Genomic DNA, 27,316 nt, shown 5'->3' with positions numbered 1-27,316 from the left:
GATAGCTGAATTCCTAGGTCTTTATGAAATTCTTCATTCAAGCCTGGGGGTGGGGTGGGGGTAAATTGTGTCCTTTCGGGTGTGGAGGATGTGCTGCCACTGCCCATGGACAGGCATTGGGGCCGAGGGCCTGCGGTCACCCCTGGGAGGGGCAGGGCCAGCGCTGCCACTGGGGAGGCTGAAGGCAGTCACACGGGGGTGGGATGTTTGGAGATGAGCTCCTTCTGGGGGGACCCGGGTAAGCCTCTAATTCCTAGAGCCCGGGAGGAAAAATAAAAGGTGGTGTTTTTTCATTTTTTTGCCAAAGTTCGTGGGGAAAGGTCCCCAAAGCCGCTGTGGGGCCCAGGCCGCGGCTCCCTCCTGCGGGGGTGCGGTTCCACCCCGGTTCCCTTGGGGCCAGGGGGAGACCCAAGCGCCTGCCCCAGACTCCCTGTCCATCACTGGCCACCGTCCTCGGGCTTTGGGACCGCGGGACCCGCAGATTCTCTGTGGCTGCGCCAGGTTCGGGCTCTGGTCCCCAAGAGGGACGCGCAGCGGGCAGGGGGCCGCTCTGGCCCGGAGGTCACCGCCGGGGAAGGTGGAAGCGGCAGCGGGACCCACAGCCACCCCACGTGTCCACCCGCAGCTGGGGCGCGTTTTCCCTGGAAGGGAAGGGGCCGCAGGCGGACAGCGGCCGTGGCCTCCACCACCTCGCGTGGGGCGCATAGGCCGCAGCGCTACCTGGATCGGCCGTCCGCCCCCGCGGAAGGACTTGGGGACCGAAGGTCTGTTCCCCCAGGTGCCAGCCTCACCCAGAGGCACAGAGGGAGCCTGGGGCCTGGTCACAGCCTGGGCCGCGGGCGCCGGGAGTGTCTGTGGAGGGCGGTCTCTCCTCTGGGCCTCCTGGAGGTGATGGGGGAGCGGAGGTCTGGGTGGGGCTGATAGGAAATGGAGGAGCTGGGGGACCCCCAATATGTGACAGCAGACACCTCCCCGTTAGCGTCGAGGGGCTCTCGCCGCCATCGGCCCCGTCACAGTGTCTGGCGCGTTTGGAGCTGCCCCCCCCCCAGGAGCCCCAGGTAACCTTCCCTCCGCAGCTGGGACTGGACAGGACGGTGCTCCCGGGACCCCCAGAGGTTACTGAGGTGGAAAAAGGTTTTTATTTTATTTCATTTTAAACAGGAGAAGCTGCCTCCTGGGGCGCGGGCTTTCGGGCGCCTCCTCTTTGGGAAAGTGCAGTCGCGGGCCGCGGGGAGGGAGTGGGGAAGGGCCCAGGGCCATCCTCACGGGTCAAGTCGGTGTCCGACGGCGGCGAGGACGGCCTCGTTGGACCAAGCAGATTAGGTTGCTTTGTGGCATTTCCCATAATAACAGGCAACTTCAGAGCCGCGAGCACGTGGGCGGCCCACGGGAGCGGCGGGCCAGGCGAGCTGCGGGGCGGGAGGGCTGGGAACCGGCCTTGGAGGGAACCCGCCCCGGCCTTTTGCGCTTTCATTGAGGCCGTGGGGGCGGCCGGGGCCGGGAGTGACGGGTTTGGGGCTCGGGCAGGCCCTGCTGGTTACTGATTTGCTCTATCCCCCCCGCCCAGGTCTAGGAGACGCGTGGGGACAGCCGAGCCGCGCGGGGCCCCTGGACAGCGTCGCCAAGGAGCTGGGGTCGCACTTGCTGCAGGTAGGGGCGTGCCTGGGGGAGGGGTCATGGCTGCCAGCCGCGCTGGCCGGGCCTGGGTGGTGCTGCCCTGTGACCCCAACCCCCGTGTGGAGGTTTCTTCCCTCCCTTAAGAGCAGGAGGGGACCCACAGGCGGCCACCAGCTGCAGAGGCAGAGGCAGCCCCAGGCGAGAGGCGGTGCCCGGACCTCGGAGCCAGTGGTTCCTCACCGGCCAGCGCTCGCACCCGCACCCAGGCCGGCAGGACCTTGTGGACTCAGCTCAACCAGAGCCACCCCGGCCCAGTCCCACACTGTCCATCAGCCCCGGGGACTGTCTAGGCCTTAGGGCGCCCCTGGGCGTGATTAAATCCTTTCCAACCTTAACTCTCCCGCCCCCCAACATTGTTAGGGAGCCTTGCTCTGTGCCTGAGGCTGTGCCAGGCGCTGGGGCCAGCGGAGCAGGTCAGGGCGCTCTGAACCAGAGTTGTGTGTGTTTGGAAGGGTTGCGTAAAGGAGAGACCCATCGCTGATAGAAGATTAACAGCTGGGATTTACTGAGAGTTTGTTACGGGCCAGATTCTTTTCTAAATCTTACTGCATCGTCTGGCCTCCCCACCCACCTAGAATGCGCTCTATTCTGAACTCCATTTTTTTTTAAGAGGAGGCCGTTGAGGCACAGAGAGGTTAAGAAATACGCCCGAGGTCACACAGCAAGTGGGGGTGCGAGGTCAATCCAAATGGTCCAGCGCTTGAGCCGTGGGCTGAGGAGGTGCTGCGGCCCCCGGAGGCGCCTGGCTCACGGAGGGAAGGAGCCCTTGTTGGTTTGTGGCCAACCACTTAGCGCCCCCAGTTCAGTCCTCAGCTCTTAGCTGCCCCGGACCTGGGGTTTCCCCCGCCGGGGCGGGCGCACGGCCGGCCAATTCCAGGGCCAATTCCGAGTCGGCGGCTGGGGCTGGGTTTCAGCCTTTCAAACGCCCTTTCCAAAGCCTCCTCAACGACCCATTCATTCCCCTCCGCCACCCGCCACCCGCCATCCGTCTCTGCCACCGAGAAGTGCCTGCCGAGAGCCACTTTGCATTTCCTCCTGCTATTTTGTGTTTTCTTTAAAAGAGAAAAAAAGTTGGCGGCGGGACGCGGGGACGCGGGTCGGAGTCAGCCAGGAGCTCCGCGTTGGGAAAAAGCAGATCTTTTCAAAACTCGTTTGCCCTAATGTCCGAGTGTGGTTGATGTTTTGAAAATGCGTGCGCCGGGCAGCGCGGGTCCGGGATGTTTGAAACCTGAAGCTTTGAGGACAGGCGCAGGGTGGCGGCCGCGGGTAATGGTGCTCCTGGAGCCCGTCCGCGCCGCCCGCCGCCAGGCCCCTCCGGCCGGCCCGGCCCGCGGCATTTTCCATGTCCCATGCTCCTGCGAATTATAAGTGACACTAATATGGGGACAGCTAAGTGCCTGGGAGCCCCGGCGAGCGCCTGGCGGCAGAGTCAACAGACTCCGGCCCCGGCCGCCCGTTCCTGTAGTTAATTCCGCGGGGAGCGCGGAGGGGCGCCCTGGCCGCTTGCACGCACGCAGGCGAATCTGAGGCCATGAAAGCGCACCCAGCTTCTCCATCAGGGTATTATTTTTAGCTACTGCTGGCAACCTGCAGAATTTGATTATGATAATTTTTCTTTCACTCATATGGCTCCCTGTCCGAGACGGTTTCGTTCACGTCTCTCTTTAAGGATTTCGGAGTCAGGCAAGAATGCAAAATGTGCCAAAACGCGGACAGCTTTAGAAAGTGCCCTGTCGTTGATATTTGTGAAACGCGGCGTTTAACTGGGGGGGAAGCAAATGTTGTAGCCGAGTTAGAAACGGGGAAGTCACGCTTCTAATCAGGATGTTGCTTTCCACCTCAGCGGAGGGAAAGGGAATGAGAGTTCAGTTGGCAAAGAATTTTTGCAACAAAAACTCTGCTTGAGAGAGGAGAATGTCAGGGCATCTTCCAAGTTTCGTTTCTGCTACATTCTTTTTAGGTCCCCCTCCAAAGGAGGGGGGGGGCGCGGATTTAGGAAAAAAAGCCAAAGGTAATCTGGTTTCAATTACATGCTGTAAAAATAGAATTTGTGGCCAGAAATTAATTTGGAATATTTTTTATGGGGGCAGCATTGTGGGTTGTATGGATCTTTCACCAATTTTATTGCTTTTCTTTGGTCCTGGATCTAAAATATGAATGGGTAAATAAAATGCAGTTTCCTTTTTCAAAAACAACTTAGAGGTGTTGTTGTTTTTTTGTCCTTGCCACACATAAATATGTTCAGTACCTTTTTATTTGTCTTCATTACCTCATATAATTTTACTTTATTTTTTTGAGGGCCATCCAATGCTGGCAAAATCAGAATACCACGTAGGTAGTTTTAATTTTTTCAGAAATTGATACTTCTTCCACTTGAATTTTGCAAAGGTTATTTGAGATAATTAATTCTGTAAACATAGTCTGTTCAAATAACCCGGTATTTTCTTTTCTGGGGAGTGGTAGTGTTTGGAATTTATTATTCAAATGGTACTTAGCGGTAACTAGAAAATCGTGGCAAATAAAGCATATGTCCTCGCGGTATAAACACTGCCAATTATGACATAAAATGGTCTATATAGTGGTCTATTGTCCCCTAAGTACCATAGAACTCCGGATTTGTGCTAAGTGCTAAAATAACCCCAAACAATAAAGCTACTACATTTAAACTGGGTATGACAGGAATTCTCCCAAGGTTTTGCCCGATTTTTGCGATGTGCGTGTAAGACTGTTTTTACAGCGCTTGAAAGGCGTTTGAAAGCCTGGCGCGGGGACTGCACTTGGAGCGGTGTAACTTACAGCCCTTCCGGGGCTGCGCTCTGTTTTCTGCGCCTGACAAATACGCGTTGGTGATAACATTCTATACAAGCCTCCTCCATCCCGAGAGGACAGTGAGGAGGTCTGACCCTAACGTGGACCTATCATCTCTGACCGGACCCTTTTCTCTTGCAGACCTTGGACGGCTTTGTTTTTGTGGTGGCATCCGATGGCAAAATCATGTACATATCGGAAACAGCCTCCGTCCATCTGGGCCTGTCCCAGGTAGGTGGTGCCTGCTTTCATGTGCAGCCTCAGTGCGAAGCGTGTGCTGGTGGACGACCCAGCGTGACCATGTGTTCAAGCACCTGCTTTGGTGAAGGAGCGGGACCCCAAATCGCCAAACCCTCTTCTCAGGCCGTCCCGCGGGGCTTTCCTTCCCCGTGTGCCCTTTCCCTTTTTCCTGTGGGGTTAATGACCAGCCCGTCCTGGCGACAGCCAGCCTTGTCCCGAGTCCCCCGGGGCTCTCTGTCGCTAGCAGGGGCTCCACGGAGGCAGAGCGTCTAGCCCGTGTTCGGTGGCCTGCACCGGGAGTGTCCTTGCTGAGAGAGCGAGTGGAAAGCTGGTGGAGGACGTGGATTTCATGCAGCATGTGCTGTGGGGAGAGAGCGGGGGGGGGGGGGAGATTTATGAGTGTTCACATGGAATTCAGGGTAATTTTTCCTGAGTTTTTCCAGTTCAGCGGTCGTTTCAGTAAAGCATTTTATATGCTTGTGACAGAAACTCATAAAACGCAGTTTACTACTGTTTTGCACAGCAAGGTCCTGGTTTCCTTAGAACGTTTAAATATTACTGATTTTTCTGGAACCATTTTTTAAAAAGGGGCTCATCCCCCAGAGGGAAGAACAGCACTCGCTTTCCTTATCCGGGTCCAGCGGGGGCTCCCAGGGGAATTTGGCCGCAGCCTGGGCCGGTGGGGTGGCGGGTGGGTCCGGATGGGGGGACGCGAACGGATGGTTGCCACTCGTGCCACTCGCGTTTCTGAGTTAGCAGGTGTGGAGCAGGGTTCTAAAAGCCACATTTTTTCTTTTTTAACACACGGGGACTAAATGTTTCTTTACGTTGGGAATTATCGGAGCGCGCTTTTCCATCACACTGGAATTGATCAGATGCCGGAAACGGGCTCCCAGGAGGCCCGTGAATGGTTTGTGTTGCACCAGCCCCTTGTGTAGTTGAGCCAAAATAAAACGTGCCAACTAATGGGGCTCGGGGTTTCTCACTGAGAAACGAAATCACCAGCTTGGAAGTCGCATCTGGGGTGTCCCTTTTCTTTTGCTGCCTTTACATTTTTTTAAAACCTGTCATTTGTTTACAGCCTTCTCTTCCTGTGGGTGCCTGTCCCGTCCCCTGTGCCTGTGTGTTTTTCATGCAGAGTTCTTTAAAGCGGGTCATCTCGGATCAGAATTGTTTGGTGTTTTCTTTTCTCTTCTTTATGAAATCAGGCCTCCCAGATAAGATGGGCCAGGGCTTGGCTCTTACAGTGTGACTCGTGAGAGTCGTGAGCGTCCTTGCAGAATGGAAAATACTGTTGGAGACATGAAATTTACTATTTTTTTTTCTATTTTGCAAAGTTTTTATTCTCTGAATTTCGACCTGGCACTATTTATAAATTATTTAAGACCCTTTACTTGTGCCCAGCTGGTTTCTACTCTTGGCTTGACTTAATTTTTCCAGTCATGATTTATAAAACCTTTGATTAGTCTTATAATATCACAGACAAGACAAAACATGTCACATACTTTAAAAATGACCGGTCAAACATATTTTAGATTAGGTGGAGTTACTGTTATGGAATAGTAAGTTTAAATCTGAGCTTCCTAGCAGCCAAAGCAAAAAGGGAAATGCATTCAGTTATGTGGTTTTTGTTGTCTGATAGGGCAGCTATTTAACCTCTGGAGTGATAACTTAAGAAAAATAATTCCTCTCTTTCAGGATTGTGGTACGAAACAAATCAAAGTGCCTGTTTTATGTGATGTACAAACTATAGAGAGCTACACAAAGCCAGGCCTCATCACCATTTCATTAGTGTTGCACTTCAAATAGCACAGCGGTTGCCGCAGATGGCATCCACCCTTTGGTGGGCACACCCAGGGCTCTTAGTCACAGGAATGTCCTGCGCATCGCGAGGCACTGTGCACAGACCGGCACATTCCAGCTCATTCCGTGGCTGCTCTCTCTCGAACCCCACACCCCTCCCTCAGTCATTTTTCTCTTTAGTTAAAATGACCCAAATATTGGACAAATGACAGATATGCCTCTGTCCACTCTTACCTCCACAGGGGACAGCTGAGCAGAATCACAATTGAAATTACATTTACTTCTGGTCGTAATGCAGACATACGATTTTGTGCTGTGATTTTGAAGGGGGAGGGAACATGTTATACACTGCCATTTCCCAAGAGAGACTCAGAGATGCCTTTGGCCTAGATGTTTCCGGAAGTGCCAATCACAGAAAAGGATGTATCAAACTGTGCAGGACAACTGATTTTTTTTTCTTTTTTTTTTCCCCGATGGCTTTGGCAGGACCGTCTCGGTATCGGTCTTCAGTTACAAAAACACTCGGGCGCAGAAGTGAGCCCCGCGCCGGGGAATGTTCTGTGAGCCGTTAAATAAGAACAGCAAACACCGCCCCTCGAGCCCGCCTCCTGCCCACAATTAGCTGGGCAGCAGGCAGTCTAGGCAGAGTCACAGTGTGTATTTTTTTCTGTCTTCTTCACTTAAATAATAAAATAAAGTATCGGAGAGGATGTCAAATACCCAACTTCTCTTTAAAATAATTTTTTTTTTTTTTGCTTTTGGATTATTGTGTTAGGAAAAAGTCAGGCAAATGTATCAGCCACAAAAACTCTATTAACATAGGCTTACTGAATTTTTTCAAATCACCAGAGAGAAAAATGTTAAGAAAATGTTACCCAGTCGTCGAAGAGTGACCTTCACATAGGTTTCCTGATGAATAGCGATCGGAACAGCTATCATTTCCAGCTTATGTTTACACAGTGCCCTTCTGTGTTCCGGAACTTGCCATGACTCTCCGTGACCTGGTTTCATTACGTGTGCCACCTTTCCCGTTTCAGGGTGAAACGCCATGCTAGCAGCGTCTGGGGAACAGAAGCCCCTTCCTTGGGTTGCCTTACTGTGGTAATTCATAGCAAAGTGGTAGTTTTTTTCCACCTGAACTACCTAAATAACTACCAGTGTTATCGGTTTGAGGGTGTGAAAATGATTGTGTTACAAGCCCTTCTCAATTCAAAGCCTTTTATTAAACTTTTTAAAAAGTTTGGAATAAGAAATTGACTTTATATGGAGAGTTCTTAAGTTTGTTTTTACTTTTAAATGAGTGAACACCGCGATCCTTACTGTCAAATTTTCATTTAAAAAAAAGAAAAATGACAGAGACAACCGCAAAATGCAAGGTCTCGCCTCGGCCCGCAGCCCAGGTGCTGGGAGACAGAATGAGCTGCTGGCCGGGCCTTCTGTTTGGTGGGGACACGTCTCACACACAACGATTCACAGAGGCCGACGCATCTCCTTGGCAGAGGCCGCATTCGGGGAGCACTTGGTATTCACGCAAGTTGATTAAGTGGTTTAATTCCATGGTTTTTGGTTACTGTCATTCACTTATATTTGAAGAAGGAAGGAAGCTCCGGGTACCTGCTGTGTGCTGCCTCCAGCAGTTGTGAGCGTCCACGTGGTGTAACTTTCCTTACGGAGTCGCACACCCTGTAGGCAGGTAGGAAGCGCACGGGCATTTTCAAATGAGTGTCGCGGCCCGAGACCCCGAGGGAAACGCGGATGCGATCGCAGCGGCAGCGCAGCCGTAAAAACAGCCGCTGCTGTTCGGGGCCCGCAGGCCTCGTCCCTTCACTTCTGAAATGAAGAGAAAGGGCAGCGTTTTATGTTTGTTGACATAACTTGAACCCTGAAACTCAAACCACCTTATTTTAAAATGCTTCATTTACCGTAGTCAGCAAAGCACCAACAAACCAGGACCGTGCGGGTCTGGAGAGCGGGGTGCCGCCCCCCCTCTGACCCAGGGTGTCCCCGTTCGGGCAGTTTATCCCGGGCCGTTTTCTTGGCAGGAAGAAAAGCTATTCAGCAAAGTATTAAAAAAGCGCTTGGTAGGAAAGCAGTCCGTTTTGCAGTTCCGGGGTCTGCCCGTGCTGGAGCGGCACACGGAGGGTCTGTGTTAACGCGGCTGATGGATGAGACCTGGGGTTTTATGGCGACGGCCGTGATTTCTCTTGCTTCCAGCGCTCCGAGGCGCGCGGAGATATGTAAACACAGGAAACGCAGCCGGCTGTGATTCCAGCCAGGTCAGCGTTGCTTTGTCATCGCAGACGTGTTCCCGAAAAGCGTTTCCGTGTCAGAGCCTGCTTTACTTCCCCGACAGCCTCCGGGTTTCAGAACTGACCCGAATGTTCGGGAAACCAAGCGTCTGGTCCGCGGGCCTTGGCCCTGCTCCTGCTCCAGGCGCAGAGGGCGAGGACGGAGGATGGGGCCAGAGAGGCTGCTCTGGGCCCAAGCCGCTAACGACAGCCCCACAGGCCCAGGGGCAGGGCCTGTGCAAGTACACGAAGCTGTTTCTCTAGCCAGACAGGTTCCCTTTTTCTAAGTAAGACCTTGGAGCAAACCAGAATGATCCCCCTCATCCCCCCCCCAAAAAAAAACAAAGGTAGGGGAGAAATGATAGGCCAACACAAAAATAGTCTATTTGGGCCCTAGCCGGTGTGCTCAGTGGATAGAGCGTCAGCCTGCCGACTGAGGGGTTCCGGATCGGGGTTTTGGTTCTGATTCCAGTCAAGGGCATGTACCTCGGTTGCAGGCTCCTCCCCAGCCGGGCCCTGGTCGGTCGAGCCGGAGGCAAACAATCGATGTGCTTCTCTCACATCCGGTATTTCTCTCTGTCTTTCCCTCTCTCTTCCACTCTCTCTAAAAATCAATGGGAAAATATCCTCGGGTGAGGGTTAAGAAAGAAATTCTGTTTTGTTTTAATTATTTTTATTTTTAAAATAAGCCATGGAAATTGGGAATCAATACTCCCTTATACCTGGCAGCCCACCCGGCGTCTCCCGCTGCCCCAGAAAAAAAGATCGTCCCGTCCCAAGTGACTGGCTTACATGTTCCGGGTTATTTAAATGTAAGGATGAGCAGGAGTGACTTGAAGAATGTGCCGTTTTTGCTACTTATTTTTTAATGGCCTCATGTACTAACTTTGAAATATATTTCTTTTTTGTTGATTTCAGAGAGGAAGGGAGAGGGAGAGAGAGATAGAAACATCAATGATGAGAGAGAATCATTGATTGTCTGCCTCCTGCATGCCCCCTACTGGGGATCGAGCCCACAACCCGGGCATGTGCCCTTGGCCGGAATGGAACCTGGGACCCTTCAGTCCTCAGGCCGACGCTCTATCCACTGAGCCAAACCAGCCAGGGCCTCATGTACTAACTTTGGATGGAGGCGAACATCCACTGGGTCGCTAGGAAAGAGCCAGGCGGGGGGGGGGGGGGGGGGCGGGCGGCCTTCTTACAGGATTCTCTCCAAGGCTGTTTGTACAACATTGGAAGGAGACATCCTATATAATAAAAAACTAATATGCAAATTGTCCCCTCGACTGGGAGTTCAACTGGGAGTTCGACCAGGGGACGGGGCGGCCAATTGCCCGTGCCCCTCCCTGCTGCCCGCCTGGTGGACCCCACCCATGCACGAATTCGTGCACCGGGCCTCTAGTTCTATGAATAACACAGAGACTAGAACTGTGAACAACGCCGGGCCAGGGACCAGGTCACTTCCCGGGCCAGGAACATAATTTGCTCTGACTGAAAGGGCATCTCACGCTTTGGAACAAATTAGAAGCCCTGGCTCAGAGGAGAGGGGTGAATGCCTTCACCTCCCCGTGGTCCCCGGGGAAGAGCTGGTGGCCTTGCTGGTTTGGAAAGGTGGGGACGCTCCCCATTAAGCCTTTGGCCGGTTGTCCTGCTGCGTGAGGTGGCACCATCCGGGCTGCCCCATCACGAGGCCGGGTCCTCTCTGCTCTGCTGAGGGCAAGGAGGCTCCAACAACACACTCAACAGAAATACCGGGGGGGGGGGGGGGGGGACCAGCGCTGGCAAACCTGCCCTCGCTCAGCTGGCCCTCCGCCCCGAGCAGGGCTCGGAGTTCTGCATGCCCACCCCAGGGGCCCTGCCACTCTCGGGCAGTGCCCGCCCACTTTGAGTTTCTTCTCCCACTGGGCTTTGGGGGCTCCGCTGGCTGTGGAGGAAGGGCCATCCCTGCGCCGGGCCCCCTGACCCATCCCGGGTGCGCTGGCTCTCCGTCCTCACCTCCAGAGTAGGACCCACACGGCTGCTCAGGAGGCTGCTCCGACGGCCGGCGGCGGCAGTTTCTAGAAGGTTGTCCGCCAGTGCCCGTGCCAGGAGGGGAGAGGGGTGAGGGGGCCTGGTCGGGAGCCTGTCATTCCCGATGGTGGCACTCGTGTTTGGGGAATATAGAAACTTCTCGGGGTCGGAAGCGAATCGCTGGGACCCCTGTGTAAAGGTCACCGTGATGGTGGTGTCCTGGCCCCCTGGCCCTGCAAAGCAGGTGCTGCCCACCGTGGCCGCGCCTCCAGGTGTCTGTCCTCTGTGGGGTGTGTCAGGGTTGGGCGGTGTCTGAACCCAGGGTCACATAGCTCCGTGGGGTGGGCCCCAGCCGCACCCGTGGGTGGGAACCGGGGTCAGCACAGTCATCGTGGGCTGGGGAGGCCCGAGGCCGTCTCCCCGGCGGTGCCCCGGGAGCAGAGCTACAGGAGAAGGGCGGCCTCAGGGCGGGTCGGCTCCTGCCTCTCACCTCCGAGGGGCCGAGGCTCCCGGGACCTCGCTGTGGTCCATGGCTGACCGTCTCCTCAGGCAGCAGGTGTGGGCTCAGCTGCTTTGAGTTGTCTCCTGTAGGGAGGATGCTGCCCAGACCATTAGGGTCCGCACCTCTGACACACCTTTTCTTTTTATTTAATTTAAAAACCATTTTTTAAAAAATATTTTATTGATTTTTTACAGAGAGGAAGGGAGAGGGATAGAGAGTTAGAAACATCGATGAGAGAGAAGCATCGATCAGCTGCCTCCTGCACACCCTGCACAGGGGATGTGCCCGCAACCAAGGTACATGCCCTTGACCGGAATCGAACCTGGGACCCTTGAGTCCGCAGGCCGACGCTCTATCCACTGAGCCAAACCGGTTAGGGCAAAAACCATCTTTATTGATTTCAGAGAGGCAGGGAGAGGGAGAGAGATAGAAACATCAGTGATGAGAGAGAATCATGGATCGGCTGCCTCCTGTGCACCCCAAACTGGGGATCGAGCCAGCAGCCCGGGCATGTGCCCTGACCGGGAATTGAACCCTGACCTCCTGGTTCATAGGTCAGTGCTCAACCGCTAAGCCACGCCGGCTGGGCCATGGCTCACCTTTTTCATCCTTCACTTTCCAGTTCCTCCTGCTCAGGACTCTGTTTTTAGCTCAGACCTCTCTGTCCTTGGGGAGAGTGTGGGAGAAGGTTTGGAAAAGGCAGGTGTGTCCGCGCCGGGAGGAGGGTGGGCGGTCCGCGGAGTCCGGAGTCCTGTCCCTGTGGTCTGCACGACGTCCCCCTCCCCGCAGTCCCGGGAGGACTCCTGACCCCCTCCCTCTGCGGCAGGTGGAGCTCACCGGCAACAGCATCTATGAGTACATCCATCCGTCCGACCACGACGAGATGACGGCCGTGCTGGCGGCCCACCAGCCCCTTCACCATCACCTGCTCCAAGGTACGTCCCTCCCGCCGGACAGAAACCAGCAGGAAAGCCCGGCGGTGCTCTCGGGTGCGACCCGAGGGTCTCGCTCCCCGCGCTGCCCAGCCAGGGCCTCAGCCAGCCCGCGCTCCCACCAGGCGGGGTTGGCCTTCGCGCCTCTGTCCATCAAGCAGCACGTCTGTGCCCCCGCCAGGTGCTGGTGGCTGTGATGGGTGCCGGTGGGGGTGAAGCGGGTGGCCCAGGGCTACTCCCTAACGGGCTCTGGGCTGCGAATTCTGGCCACACAGGCCTGGGCCGGGCTCCTTAGCCAGGGGCCGAGGTTAGAACGTGAGCTTGCGAGATCGAGTGGGGAGATTATGTGTATTCCTCTTGTTGCAACCAGCGTCTCCTTTGCGTATGGATTGTAGACAGGAGGCCCCGTCCCCTCCCTTCGCTCCTGGAACTGCCAGGCGTCCCGAGGCCCCCGACCGGGCCTGGGTCCTGCTGTGCTGAGAAAGCAGCACGGTGACACGCGCATCCCCCTTGTCTTAACGCCGGGACAACTGTTTGTGGTTCGATGGTAACCACCCATTTGGATTCTCGTCTGTGTCGTTCATGCGCTCAGAGGCGGCATTCTGCGTGGGGATTTGTAGGTTTGTCACGACACAGATCAGGTCAGAAGCCCCGGTCTAGACGGAGGCAGGTCCATCCCACTGGCCCGGCCCCATCGGGGACGCGGCCCTCCTCCTGAGCCCCCCGTCATGTCACCCGACTGGTGGGGTCCCCGCTGCGGTCGGCCTGTGTCAGCACGGACAGGGCGAGGCTGCTCCGTGGGGAAGGGAGAGGTCCCGAAGGTGGCCCTTCAATGACAGCTGCCGTGTGTGCTTGGAAGACACGGAGCCTGTCCCAGGCCCGGCCTGGTGACTCCCCGACCTCCGATGAGACCAACCCGTCTCCGGTCTGCCCGGGACTGTGGCGGCCAGCGTGGCCGAGACCCCTGTGGGGGGGGGCGCCGAGTCGAAGGAGTCACCTCTGACAGAGTGAGGGCCAGGAGGTTGTGGCGCTGGACACTGACTCTCACGGGAAGACAGGGACCCCCAGGGAGTCGTCGGAGCCTCAGGTTGTCATTGTTCCCAACGATCCAGGGCCGCTGCGAGGGAGCGGGCCTTGTCCAGCGCCCTGGCTCCTTCCTCCCCCCCTCCCAGCCCCGCTCGTTAAAACGGGGCAGAAAATGACAGTGAGCAAACCTTGGGGACATGCCGGTCCCCTCCCCGGCTCCTGAGGGCACTGCCGAGGCAGGGACCTGCGGAGAAGCACAGGCCCAGAGGGGGCTGCCGGCTCCTGGTGACAGCAGAGTGTGCGGGATTGGGGCTCACAGTGCGGGATTGGGGCTCACAGTGAGGGGTTGGGGCTCACAGTGAGGGACTGGGGCTCACAGTGCGGGACTGGGGCTCACAGTGAGGGACTGGGGCTCACAGTGAGGGGCTGGGGCTCACAGTGCGGGACTGGGGCTCACAGTGAGGGATTGGGGCTCACAGTGCGGGACTGGGGCTCACAGTGCGGGACTGGGGCTCACAGTGCGGGACTGGGGCTCACAGTGAGGGGCTGGGGCTCACAGTGCGGGACTGGGGCTCACAGTGCGGGACTGGGGCTCACAGTGTGGGGCTGGGGCTCACAGTGAGGGGCTGGGGCTCACAGTGAGGGATTGTGGCTCACAGTGCAGGATTGGGGCTCACAGTGAGGGATTGTGGCTCACAGTGCAGGATTGGGGCTCACAGTGAGGGATTGGGGCTCACAGTGAGGGACTGGGGCTCACAGTGCAGGACTGGGGCTCACAGTGCGGGACTGGGGCTCACAGTGTGGGGCTGGGGCTCACAGTGAGGGACTGGGGCTCACAGTGAGGGGCTGGGGCTCACAGTGAGGGATTGTGGCTCACAGTGCAGGATTGGGGCTCACAGTGAGGGATTGGGGATCACAGTGAGGGATTGGGGCTCACAGTGCGGGATTGGGGCTCACAGTGAGGGATTGGGGCTCACAGTGAGGGACTGGGGCTCACAGTGAAGGATTGGGGATCACAGTGAGGGACTGGGGCTCACAGTGAGGGACTGGGGCTCACAGTGAGGGATTGGGGATCACAGTGAGGGACTGGGGCTCACAGTGAGGGACTGGGGCTCACAGTGCGGGACTGGGGCTCACAGTGAGGGATTGGGGCTCACAGTGAGGGATTGGGGCTCACAGTGAGGGACTGGGGCTCACAGTGCGGGATTGGGGCTCACAGTGAGGGATTGGGGCTCACAGTGAAGGATTGGGGCTCACAGTGAGGGATGGGGGCTCACAGTGCGGGATTGGGGCTCACAGTGAGGGATGGGGCTCACCGTGCTCACTGTCACCCCTGGGCCCCCCGCAGACTTGCTTTCCTGGGTGGGACCTGGCCCGTGTTTATGGTGATTGGGTGAGAAAGGGCTCTCCCCACCAATGGGGCAGACGGGCGCCATGTTAAAGGGAAGCTATGCCCTTCAGACCCCTGACCCACAGGTGCAGAGGATTGTGGGTAAAGTGGAAGCCTCTCCACCTGGGGGTGCCTCTCCGGCGAACCCCTTACCGGCACCAGGCATGCCCTCGGGGGTGGGGGTGGAAGCTACACGCCCATTCCCAGGGGTAACCTTTCTTTAAAAAGTAATTTATTAACCACCCCGGGGGCTGTGTATTTAGAGTGACCTCCCCTCCCCCAGGGAAGGGCATGTGGGCATGGGTGCCCGGATGCTGGTCCCTCCCCCGGGGCAGGGCACGTGGGCATGGGTGCCCGGAGAGCTGGTTACTCCCCCCATGGGCAGGGCACGTGGGCATGGGTGCCCGGATGCTGGCCCCTCCCCCAGGGGCAGGGCACGTGGGCATGAGTGCCCGGAGAGCTGGTTACTCCCCCCATGGGCAGGGCACGTGGGCATTGGTGCCCGGATGCTGGTCCCTCACTAAGCAGAGGGCGTCCCGGGTGGGCCTGGTTTGCGGTAGCGAGGGCAGAGGTTGGGCTGAGGCCTGTGGGAGAACGGAAGGCAGGTGGTGGCCCAGCGGGGACAGTGACAGGAGGGAGGTCTGTCCAGGGCCGTGGGTGAGGGCGAAAGCTTCAACCTGGCCCAGCATGTTTGCTGGGTCCTGTCCCCCATTCCACGTTGCGGGCAATCTCAGCCCAGGGGCACAGCTGGCGGGAGGCCCCAGGGGCTGGCTCCCTCGCTGCACTCGGGAAAGGGCTGCACTCGGTATCTGCTGCCCCAGGGGGTCAAAGGCCTCCTCACAGGCCCAGGTGCCCGCCCCAGGGCAGGTCAACTCTCCGGGCACCAGGCCTCTGTGGTGCCACGCGGGCCCCTGCCTGGACGGTCCTCACGTGTCCCCAGGCTGGCCTGTCCCAAGTTCTTGCTGTGGCTGTGTTTCCAGCCGCCTTCTTCCGGGACACATGGAAGCCAGGCCGGATGGGATCGGCTCTGTACCCCACCCAGTCCCCACCTGACCTGGTCCCCACCCAGCCCCCACCCCACCCGGGACCCCACCCCACCCGGGACCCCAGCCCCCAATCCCCACTGCCCAGTTCCCAGCCTCCCCAGCCCCCACCCCACCCAGGTCTGGCCTCAGGCAAGGCTCTCCGGGCTGGCATCTGGGCTGTTGGGACGAGGCCCCTGGCTGGGTCCTGCGGGTGATGGACATTGTTGGGGTGACGGTGGGGAGCGGGGGGACAGCTGGCCATCTGACCTGGCTCCTGCTTTCAGAGTACGAGATAGAGCGGTCCTTCTTCCTTCGCATGAAGTGCGTCCTGGCAAAGAGGAACGCGGGCCTGACGTGCAGCGGATACAAGGTACGAGGAGCCCGTGGGAGGTGAGGAGGGGCCTGGGTCTGGAATGTTTTGTATTTTGCTTCACACCGAGAGCACGTGCAGACAGGAGGGCACGGGACCCGGCCTGCACACAGCAGTGACGCTGCTCGAGGGCAGGGTGAGAGCTGGCGTCTCCGACACCGTTCGTCCCGGGGGCCAGGAGGGCGCGCGGCGGACTCACCCTGGCACCTGAGGTTGCTCTGCACACGGTCGGTCTGCCTGAGCGGCTAACGGAACCCGCGTGGTCCCGGCCGGGTCCCAGGCCGCAGGGCATTCAGAGCCCAGAAACGTCCTTGTCCTCAGAAGGTTCTCGGTGAGGACGGTGCTGCGCAGACAGCGACAGGGCAGCCACTCGGAGTGCAGAGCAGAGCTTGGCCCACAGCGTCTCCTCCTGTAACCGTTAGCGAGTCTAGAGCAGCGGTTCTCAACCTGTGGGTCGCCACCCCTTTGGCGGTCGAACGACCCTTTCACAGGGGTCGCCTAAGACCATCCTGCATATCAGATATTTACATGGCGATTCATAACAGTAGCAACATGACAGTTATGAAATAGCCACGAAAATAGTTTTATGGTTGGGCCACCACATGAGGAGCTGTATTGAAAGGGCCAGAAGGTTGAGAACCACTGCTCTAGCGGGTAATCTAACCGCGTAGCAGCCCTTGGAGGGAGTGTGGTCGGCCCCCTTCTACATCAAGGACACAAGCCGGAGGCAGGCAGGTCAGCGGCAGAGCTGGCCTTCGAGCCCAGCTCCCCCCCTGCCCCACCCCTGCCCCATCTCCAGCCCTGCCCTGGCCCCTTTCTCTGCCTGACGTGCCCACCTCCAGCTGACCTCGGGATCCGGGAGCAGGTCCCCTGAGGAGCCGTGCAGTGCTCCCACCCCAGGTCTGCCTCCCCCTGCGCCCTCCCCTCGGCCCCTCCTGGGAGCCGCACTCGGAGCCCTTGGCGTTGACTTGACCTCACTCTGTTTTGTAGTTTGGAGGGTACGTTTCTTAGTTGCTGTCCTGGACTCGAAGCCTCTTTGGCCCAGGCGTGGGGAACCCCCAGCACGGTCCTGCACCCACAGGCATTCTTCTGGACACTGGGTCTTGGCTTGTTTCTGCCACTTATTAACCGTCTAATCTTAAGCAAAACACACCGCCTACCTTGCCCTCAGTTTCCTCATCAGTGAAATGGGAGAATAGACTAGAAGGATTTAAAGATTCGCTCCAGCTGTAAGGACGGGAATACATTCGGGATCCTGGAGGGAGATTTTGGAACGGCTTATCCCTGCCCTTACGGGATGTTACTGATGGAGCTCGCATAAACGAATCCAGTGTCGAGGCCCAAGGCTGCGTGAGCGGTGCTGCGTGACCCTCGGACACGCACACGTTCTCCTGTGTGGTGTTTGGCTACAGCTATTACACGCGTTTCTCTATAGTCCCTCCGGCTTTTGCTTATTACAAGGGGAAAAAATCTTGAATTATAAATAAAGCATATTTTCCATGAAGCTCTTCCCCCCATTCTACTGGAAGGATTCTGAGTTTCCTGAGTGACGTAGCTTGTCAAGTGATATCAATGTCAGGTTAGCGTGTCGAATCCGGTCCCATCAGAACATAAGCTTTCCAGCTGCTGGCGTGAAGGTTACGGAACCCAGGCTCACCCCCGAGGGCCCTGTCCTGCCGCTCACCCCTCTAGAGAGCCGTGGCTTCCACAGTCAGCGAGGGGAGAGGCCCCTGTGTGTTACTCTGATATTGTTCCGTTCCTCCCAGAGGCCAGGCTGGGGGACAGGCTGCGGGCTGGAGAGACGGGGCAGCGGCCGGGCCGGGAGGCGGGCGTCCATGGCCCTGGGCCGCGAGGCTGACCCGCCCTCTCCCCCAGGTCATCCACTGCAGCGGCTACTTGAAGATCAGGCAGTACATGCTGGACATGTCCCTGTACGAGTCCTGCTACCAGGTCGTGGGGCTGGTGGCCGTGGGCCAGTCGCTGCCGCCCAGCGCCGTCACTGAGGTCAAGCTGCACAGCAACATGTTCATGTTCCGGGCCAGCCTCGACCTGAAGCTCATCTTCCTGGACTCCAGGTGAGTGGCAGCCGCGGGGGGTCCCAAGGTCCTTAGGGGCTGGCCCCTGAAGGTGACACCCTTAAGCCAGGATGGGACAGGGAACGAGCCAGGCTCAGACTGTCAGTCAGGAAGGGATTTAGAGAAACTGAGGCAGGAGGGGAAAGACCTAACAGCCGCCTCAGCACGTAGGTGCAGCAGCTCCCTCAGCTCCGGACAATCAGACCTCATTCCCATCATCGTCATCCGCCCTCATCGTCATCCCCGGGCCGGGCCTGGAGACTTCCTTCTCCAAGGCCCGCAGGGCAGGGTTCTGCCTGTGTCGCCCTCCGGCGGGAGGACCTGGAAACCAGCAGGTCCGCACGGGCAGTGGGTGTGGGGGGCCCTCCCACCCGGGCTGCACGAAGCCCCGTGAGCCATGAGGCCACCGCAGGGCAGAGGCGGGAGTGGACGGGCGGCCTTGCCTGGGGGGACGCTGACCTCAGCTAGGCCGGAGCCCTGTCTGAAACTCTCTCCCACTGTCCCTGCCTCTCCCCTGAGACCTGGCGAGAGTGAGCAGGGAGAGCGAGCGAGGAAGGGCCAGGGGCTGTGGGCTGTGGTGACCGAGGGGCCAGCCTGCTCCGGAGGGAGGTCTGTGCTAGAGGCCTTGGTGTCCCCGGGCTGTGAGGCCCCTTTGGGTTCTGGTTTCTTATCTATAAAGAAAACACAAAACAGGCCCCCCACCCGCTGCCACAGGGCCGCTGGGAAAGGGGACGTTAGGGAGCAGGTGTGAGCACTTGGAAAGGGACAAGCCCGCTGCACCAGCAGATGAGCCGGGCCTCCGCCTCCCGGAAGGGACCCTGCTGGCAGGGGGAGTGCTCAGGGGTCGCCTGACCTTCGTGGGCGTGGTCAGCTTGCCCAGAGAAAGGACGTCTCTTGCTATCTGTTTCCTGTTCACCTGGGGCGAGGATTTACTGATTCTTTTCACTTTTGTGGTAAAAGACACAGAACATAAAATGGATCGTTTTAACCATTTATTGAAGAAGAACAAACGCACCTGGTTCGGGGTAGGAGGTGGGGACCCAGATTAGTCTAGTTCATCGCTGACGCACCTGGGACCACTCAGGTGGAGAGATGACGAGGCCTGTGGGACAGTCATGGTCTCCCAGGAGCTCAGCCAGGGGTGAGGGCAGCTCTGAGGAGGATGCGGCACCTCCTGCGAGGGCGGAGGGCCGACCAGTGCTGTTTCCCTGCGGTGGGGCGGTGGGGGCGGTGGGGGCCAGGCCCCTGGGGACAGGAGTCGGGGCTGGCCGAGATCCCGGCCCACGTGGGCAGAAGCAGGCGTGAAGGAGGCGTTCCTTCAGATGCCAAGTCCCTTCTCGAGTGGACAGAAAACACGTTGTCCACGCCCTTTATTCTAGACTCGCGGGAGGATTCCGCTGGTTCTCCCTGTGTGTCTCCTGGTTTGTCTTTGACCATTCACCGCCCCCCCCCCCCGCCTCCTGTCCCCCACCTCCGAGACCTAGTGAGTTCTTTACTTGAGGGAAGCAGAGTCTCCCCGAGGGGGGCTCAGGGCCCACACAGCCCTGCGCCTCCGGCAGACACAGGGCTGCACGGAGGAGGTGTGCGGAGAGACGGGGCCAGGGCGGGGGCCTTGGACGTGGGCTTCCTTGAAAGCCAGTGTCCCTCTTGTTAGGGTGTGGGGGCCATGCCCCCGGGGAGGGGGAGGAAGGAGGAAGGACAAGCGCTGACCGGGAGGAAGACTCCCTCTCCCCTCAGGAGACTGGGGTCCCCTGCTGAGTGCCAGGGAGCTCTAATCTCCCTGATCTGATCGGAGCTGCTCATGAGGGGCCGACACGCACTGGAGAATTCTTCCCATCACTGGCCCTCCGTCTGCGGCCAGGCGGTCAGCCAGGGGACAGAGGGGCTGGCCCGGAGCTGGGGGTCAGCAGAATGGCCCACGAGGTGGGAGATGGCAGCTCTGACACTCAGACCCGGGCCCCCAAGAGGGCTCGGCCAGAAGCCCAGCCGCCCCAAGTCCCCAGGGGGATCCCCCCACCCCACAGAATCCCAGACCCAGCTGACCTCAGCATAACCTGGCCTTCGGGTCGCGGGGTTTGTGGGCTTTACTTTGAAACTGTAGCCGGTGCTTTTGCTGAGGACGGGGAATGAGCGATGTTTGGGGCTTGGCAGACCCCTCTGACAGGTCTTCCGACACCAGAGGGCTGGAAAAACGGGGCGGGCGCGCCGCCAAACCCTGCCCCCCCCCCCCTTTAGTGTTTCAAAGCTGCGTGGACTTTGATGAGAAACGTAATACATGTGTTTCTGATTCATTTACACGTTTGGGGCCATTCTGAAACTTCTCGTCCGAAGGGTCTGGGAAGCTTCTTTCACCCCTGCCCCGCCCCGGAGCGGGGAGAGGGGCCTGGCCTGCTTTCGGGGGAGCCAGACGGCTCCATGCGGCTGCCACAGCGCGGGCTCCGAGGGCCTGGCGCTCTAGGTGGCCCTCACAGCGGCCCCAGGGCCCCGGAGGCTCTGGCCTCCGCAGTCCCCGCCTGCCCACCTCGCCGGCTCCTTCCTGCCCGCGGAGCACCATGGAAATGCGTACACCAAATAGTGAGCGATTCCAGGGAAATATGAGGCTCCCCGAGATTTACGACCCAAGCCCGCACAGAACTCCACCGAAAGGGGAGCGAGCGAGGGAACGAGGGCGAGGTCAAGTTTCCCCGTTTCATTTGCAGCTAATGTTTCAGGTCTGGACGGGCAGGGCTGCCAGGCCGGCCGCCCGGGCCCCTGACGGCTGCTCCCCAGGCCTCAGCTCCTCTGGAATCTTTCATCTGCTCTAGAGTGTCTGTCGCCAGGACGTTGGGGCCACCTCCTCCCGGCCCGGTTCCCGGGGCTTTAGCCACATGCAGCTTTCACCTGCGCCGGGGCGCCCTGTAGGCTGGGATGCGGGCAGCCACGCTTCTCCAAAGGGCTGGCGGGGAGAGCAGTGCGCCCGGCGTGATGGGAGCGGAGGGGGCGACGTCACACGCCCTGGGAGCGTGCTTCCACCGCTCCAGGGGGCTTAAGGCTGGCCTTCTCACCCCATCGTTTCCATGTTATGCTATTCCTGGGGGGTCCAAAGCCACCCCCTCCGCTAATGAGAGGCTTCGGCGCCTCCGGTTCTGCCCTGACTCCCCCCACGAGGATTCGCCAGCCACACGCCGTCCTGAGCCTGACGGTGGCCAGTGGCCAGTGTGGACTGGAGATGCAAAGGTCACGCACGCAACGGCCAAGATGTGGAAACAGCCAGCGTCCCTCATCAGAGAGCGGATAAATGGGGTGCGGGGTCTCCGTGCCGTGGAACACGAGAGGAATGGCATTCCGACACACACGACGTGGACGGCCCTCGAAAACAGCATGCTGACTGCGGGAAGCCAGACACAAAGGACAAATGCTGACTCATTCCCCTCAGAGGAAAGATCTAGAAGAGACAAAGCCAGAGAGACAGCAAGTGGAGTAGAAGTGGCCAGGGACGGCGGGAGGGGACATGGGGACGTACCGTTTAATGGGCAGAGGTTCTGCTTGGAGGGGTGGAAAGTTCTGGAAGTGGGAGTGGGGATGAGCAGACCGCATTGTGGATGGAGTTCCTGCCTCCGAACGGTACACTCACAAATGGTTAGCATGATCAAGTTATTTTACCACATTTTTATTTTTTATTTACTTATTTTTTTAAATTATTCTCTTCCAGGAGACATTTTTTAAAACATATATATATGTTTTTCATTTCAGAGAGGAAGGGAGAGGGAGAGGGAGAGGGAGAGAGAGAAACATCAACGATGAGAATCACTGGTCGGCTGCCTCCTGCACGCCCCCTACTGGGGATCAACCTGAAACCCAGGCCTGTGTCCTGACCAGGAATGGAACCGGGACCTTCTGGTTCATAGGTCGGTGTGCAACCACTGACCAGGCGGGTCGGACTCACCACAGTGATTCGTAAAAAGGTCCCCACAGAAGTCCCCAGAGAGGGGGTTCTCTCTGAGGGTGGCAGCTTTGTCGGACATCGGATCCACGTTCACTCAGAAGGTCCTCGGATGAGCTGCCCCTGGACCAGCGCTGCGTGGAGCCCCGACCTTCCGGCCGCGGTTCCGGGTCCGAGGAGCAGGCTGCTCGAAGCCGCTCCCTCCGGCCCGGGCTGGAGTTCAGACCTTCTTCTTGTAAAAAACGATCTTTCCTAGTTTCCCAAATCAGCATCCCGCCCACCCCCGGCCTTTTAGCATCTGATGGGTTGGCAAAACCAGTGAGAACTAAGGTGAATCGCAGCCCAGCCGCAGCGCAGGGTAACTCACGGAGCCCCGTCCCCGCCCCCAGGGTGACCGAGCTGACGGGGTACGAGCCGCAGGACCTGATCGAGAAGACCCTGTACCACCACGTGCACGGCTGCGACGCCTTCCACCTCCGCTACGCGCACCACCTCCGTGAGTACTGCCCACGCGGCCTGGCCCGGCGGCGGGGAGGAGGCCCGAGGGCGGGGGCGTCCCCGCTCGGTGCGACGATGACCGTCCACTGTGCACACAGGAACGGTAAGCCTCAGGCCTGAGTCCTCCCTCGCACCCCTGGGTTTAAGCAGTTCCTGTTGTCAGTGCTCAGACACCCAGTGACATGGCAGGTGTGGGGGATGGTGTGGAAGCTTCTAGATTCTAGAGTGTGGATTTGGGACGAAGTTTCTCTGTGACATCTGGACACCAGTTGTAACAGCCGTTAAAGAGCCACACGGAGCCCTCAGAGCAGGGCAGTGGAGTCAGGGAGCCAACATCTGTCAACCCCGAGGGACGTCGTGTTCATGACCCTCCTTTCACTGCTGAGGGTGCAGGGGTTCAGAGAGGGTGAGCCGCCTGCCCATGGTCACACAGCAGGAGGTGGCAGAGCTGGGGCTGGGGGAGCTCGGGAGCCCACAGGCCTCCAGGCGGGGAGGGGTCCGTGTGGGAGAGTGAACACACAGCATCCGATTGGCCAACAGAGGCAGTTTGGGGCGTTGGGTTGGGGGCGCTCTAGTCACTGAAATGCCTAAAGAAGTGACCCTTCTGGGGTCCAAGTTTAGGCAGCGAATCTCTGGGATGGAGTGGACGCCTCATCCTCGCCGTGCAGCCCACGGTGCCGTGGCCGGCCTGGGGGTGCCCGTCCCGCCTGGCTCTGCCCGGTGCTAAGAGGCTCAGAGACCAGTGGCTGGGGCAGGCGGACGGCAGGCCCAGGGCTGCTCCACCTGCGGCCACGGTGTCTGGCTGGCCATGGGGTGTGGACGGGGACCACTGAGCTGCCCGGTCCTGGGGCGTTGTCCTGAGTCACTGCAGGCCAAGACCCGTGACGGGGGACACCCCTGCGCAGGCGTGGACGCTTCTTCCTAGAGACTCCACCCGCCCCCCCCCCCGGGGGACAGTCCCCACCACTGAGGGAGGAGAGGGGGAGACCCAGCCCCGGGGGGCTCCAAGCCCCCTCGGCCGAGGCAGGAGCGTGTTAGGGAGCCGCTGTGTCCTGCGGGCGAGTGGACAGCAAGCCCCTGACTCACATGGACGCGTCGTTCTACGCGGGGCTGCGGCGCGAGAAGGAAAGCTTGTGGAGTTCAACCCTGACCTCCTGGCTCATGGGTCAGCGCTCAACCACTGAGCAGCACTGGCTTCCAGCCCCGTTTTCTACCCCTCCCCCCGCCCGGCCAACGGGAGAGGCGTTCCCAGGGGAAGTCGATACAGTGAGTGTTTGGAAAGGTAGTGAGACCTCCGTGCTGCCCAGCGGGGCTCCTGTTCCCGGACTGTGACCTGGGCCCGTGGGGAGCTGGGCTCTGTCCATTCCCAGGGGAGCCAGGCGAGGCCGCAGCCGCACCGGGTGGGACCGGAGCTGGACGGCGTGGCCCTCAGCCTTCAGCCGGTCGCAGCCCACGGTGGTCACACCCAGAGCCCGGCCGTCTGTGTCCCCAGGGGCCCGGCTTCCCCAGCTCACCTGGCTTCCCCCCAAGGGCTTTTCTCTGGGGTCCCCTGGATCCCAGGACACATTTGCTCACCTTCGGACGGGCTGATCCGAAGGGACTGGAAGGGGAGGCGAGCCCGGGCCTCCGAGGAGCACAGAGCAGCCCGCGTGTGTGGGCCCAGAGGGAGCGTGGCTTTCTCGGCCAGACGGGCAAGAATCAGTGAATCAGAGGAAGCAAGAACCAGCGACACGGACAGTGATGGCGACCGTGCACGACTCCGACCTTTCCCGCCGCCGAAACCGCCGAGGAGACACAGAGCCAGGCCCCGGCGGGTGCAGACAGACCGCAAATGGGCTTCTGTTTGCAACCGCTCGGGGACAAAGGTCTCCAAACGGAAGATGAAGGTGAAAGAGGGCATTTCCCATCGCTGGGAGGAGTGTGACCGACAGCACCGGGACACGGGCTCCACGCTGGCCTCGCGGCCTCGGGCTGGTCATGGACAGTGCAGCTTAACTCACCGAAGAGCTCCCCAGAGGCTCCCTCCGAGCAGAGTCGGGGAGCAGAGTTGGAAGGTGGCAGCGCTTGTCTTGGGGCCGCAGGGGTGGGGAACCCGCACTGCGGGGGAGGGGCTGAGAGCAGGAAGCGGGAAGTCATCCTCAAAGCCGTCCCATGGCCCCCGATCGCCAGGAGCAGGTTGGACATTTATCATCACAGACTGACCCTTCTGCTCCGTGCCAAAGGGCACGCGACAGGCCAGTTCAGCCCGTCATCCAGGGTCAGGGTCAGGGTCAGGGTCGCTCTGCAGACGGCCCAGGGTGTGGCCTGTGGAAATGTCGCCCCAAGTGCTTCTCTTCGCAGGGCTTCCCATGTCTCCCCAACAAGCAGCGCGGCAGCAGGCAGGGCGGGGGGCTGTGTGGGGGCCACACCGCATCCCGGACCCGGTCCCCCCAGGAGCACAAGGCTGGTGGACTCCGGCCTCCCGACGGCTCACTCTCTGAGACCCCCCCATCGGCCCCCAGCACCGAGGCAGGAGCCAGGAGAGGGCAGGCAGGGAGTCACTTGCCGATTTTCCCACGGCAGGTGCTTTACCGTCCCGGGGCCCTGTCACCAAACGCCGCGCACCTTGGGCCGAAAAACAGAAATCTGGCTCCCGGCCTGGAGGCTGGAGTCCGAGATCGAGGGGTCGGCTGCTGTGCTCCTCTGGGGGCTTCAGGGGTGAATCTTCCCTCGTCTCCTCCACCGCTGGTGGCGGCCGGCATGTCTTGGCTTGTGGCCACGCACTCCCAGCTCCGCCTGTCTCCCTCTGCGTGTCGGCGTCCCCTCTGGCTGGATTTGGGGCCCTGATCCACCCTGATCCAGGAGGATCTCGTTGTGAGAGCCTTCGTCACACTGCGAAGACCCTTTCCCCGATACGGTCACTCGTGGGTTCTGGGGTTTAGGATGTAGAGGCTCTCTCTTGGGGGGGACACTCGCCTACCCATGGCAGGCATTTTTGGTGTCCTGCTCAGCTCCTAAAGTTCAAAACAGACATAGAAATTATGCTTCAGGCCAGTCTGTCTTCCCAGGGAGGATTCCGGGGGAACCAGGAAGGCCCCCGATTTTGGGGGAAGCACATTTATGGAACCAGAGTTTCCATCCCAAAGTCACCTCAGAAAAGCACGGCCGCTGGCTGTCACCTGGGCGTGGGCCCCGATTTCAGAGCCGCCTCGGCCTGCGAGGTTGGGGATATGGCTCCAAGGTGCACGGTCAGGAGCTTACGGTGGGGGGTGCACCCCCCTCCGTCCGTCCATCACAACCACAGCAGACACTTATTCTAGACCATTCCAGCCCGGGATCCTTTCGGGCAGCTCTCTCGGACCACAGGCCACAGGGCCGCGAGAGCAGGCTGAGTGTCGTGACTAGACGTCTCGGATTTCCTCTTGGGTTGCTGTGCCGACGGTCGCCATGGGTCAGGGAAAAGCAGAAGGAAAGTGCCCCACGTCCGTGTTTGGCCGCCTCAGAGCAGAGGCGGGGAGGCGGGAGAGAAATCCGTGCCCTGTCCACCACGTGGGTCCTGATCTAAACTCGGAATGACCTGGCTTCCGTGTGTCCGGCTTTAAGATGGTGACAGACGGGTCTTACGAACGTTGCCTGGAAACCAGGAAGAATGAGGTGTCCGGTCATACTCCTGGGGCTTGGCAGATGCTGCCAGGAGTGGGTTTCCCAGCAGAAGCAATACGCGTTCCTCTGGGAGAAGGCACGGTCTCTGGGGAAACCCACCGGTGGGACCTCAGTCTGATTATGTCACATCTTTTGGGGCCATAAGCAGATTGGTTAATTAGGTCTCCCCTGATTGGCCCACCCCAGCCCCATATGTAGCTACACAGAACCTTCTGGAAGCTGCTGGCCCCTCCTCCCACAATGGCCACTTGGAGAAACGGGAGCTGAGTGCCTGGCCAAGGTCACAGTCAGGCAGGTCTCTGCCCCTTGTCTTTCCTTCACGTCCCCTTCCCTACACTTTCCTGTGATGTCACACCGTCCCCATGATGTCCATGTTCCCTGTGATGTCACCCCTTCCCCATGATGTCCATGTTCCCTGTGATGTCACCCCTTCCCCATGATGTCCATGTTCCCTGTGATGTCACCCCTTCCCCATGATGTCCATGTTCCCTGTGATGTCACCCCTTCCCCATGATGTCCATGTTCCCTGTGATGTCACCCCTTCCCCATGATGTCCATGTTCCCTGTGATGTCACCCCCCCGTGATGTCACACCTTCCCATTAGCCAGCAGGTCGTGGCTGCGAACACTCGTCATGGCTTTGCCCTCTTCCTGCCGTGGCCCCGAATGACAAGCAGGGCTGCAGGGGACTCATTGGGGTCCAGTCCTTGTGCACAATTCACGATTCCCGTGGGGTCGGTGCCCAGAAGTCGGGGCATCCGTTTCCCAGAAGCACCTGCTTTCCAGAGGCCCACCAGCTCCCGCGTCCATCATGTGACGGTGCCCCTCCCCATGGATCACGTGTTCACGCCTGCCGGTGGTTTGCAGGGTATTTACAGGGCACGCCGCTGCCGCCTGTGCCTAATTCCAGGACATTCTCCCCTCACCCCGGCCCCCTCGTCCTCCAGCCCGGCCCCGCTCACCTGCTTTCCGCCCCCACGGTGTCCCTGTTCCGGACATTGCCGTCGCTGGAATCATGCCTTATTGGTTCCTCTTTACATGTCTGTTGGTTGGGTGGCTGGCATCCAGCCACGAGTTAAACCAGCGGAAACGTGGTTGCCAGTTGTGTG

General features: G+C 59.1%; 1 protein-coding gene across 1 annotated transcript in view; it reads left to right on the top strand.

Annotated features, from left to right (window-relative positions):
- Positions 1-27,316, top strand: part of SIM2 (SIM bHLH transcription factor 2) — a 43,202-nt gene that overhangs the window by 6,898 nt on the left and 8,988 nt on the right. Inside the window, exons 2-7 of the mRNA XM_036352408.1 lie at positions 1,568-1,650; positions 4,627-4,716; positions 12,155-12,263; positions 15,986-16,071; positions 17,947-18,146; positions 22,458-22,564. Of these exons, the coding sequence (XP_036208301.1) occupies positions 1,568-1,650; positions 4,627-4,716; positions 12,155-12,263; positions 15,986-16,071; positions 17,947-18,146; positions 22,458-22,564 (675 nt within the window). The remainder of the gene's footprint in view (positions 1-1,567; positions 1,651-4,626; positions 4,717-12,154; positions 12,264-15,985; positions 16,072-17,946; positions 18,147-22,457; positions 22,565-27,316) is intronic.

Source organism: Myotis myotis, unplaced genomic scaffold, assembly GCF_014108235.1.
Source record: "Myotis myotis isolate mMyoMyo1 unplaced genomic scaffold, mMyoMyo1.p scaffold_m19_p_2, whole genome shotgun sequence".
Lineage (NCBI taxonomy): Eukaryota > Metazoa > Chordata > Mammalia > Chiroptera > Vespertilionidae > Myotis > Myotis myotis.
Note: the sequence above shows the minus strand (reverse complement) of the source record. Positions and strands in the feature narration are given on the sequence as shown.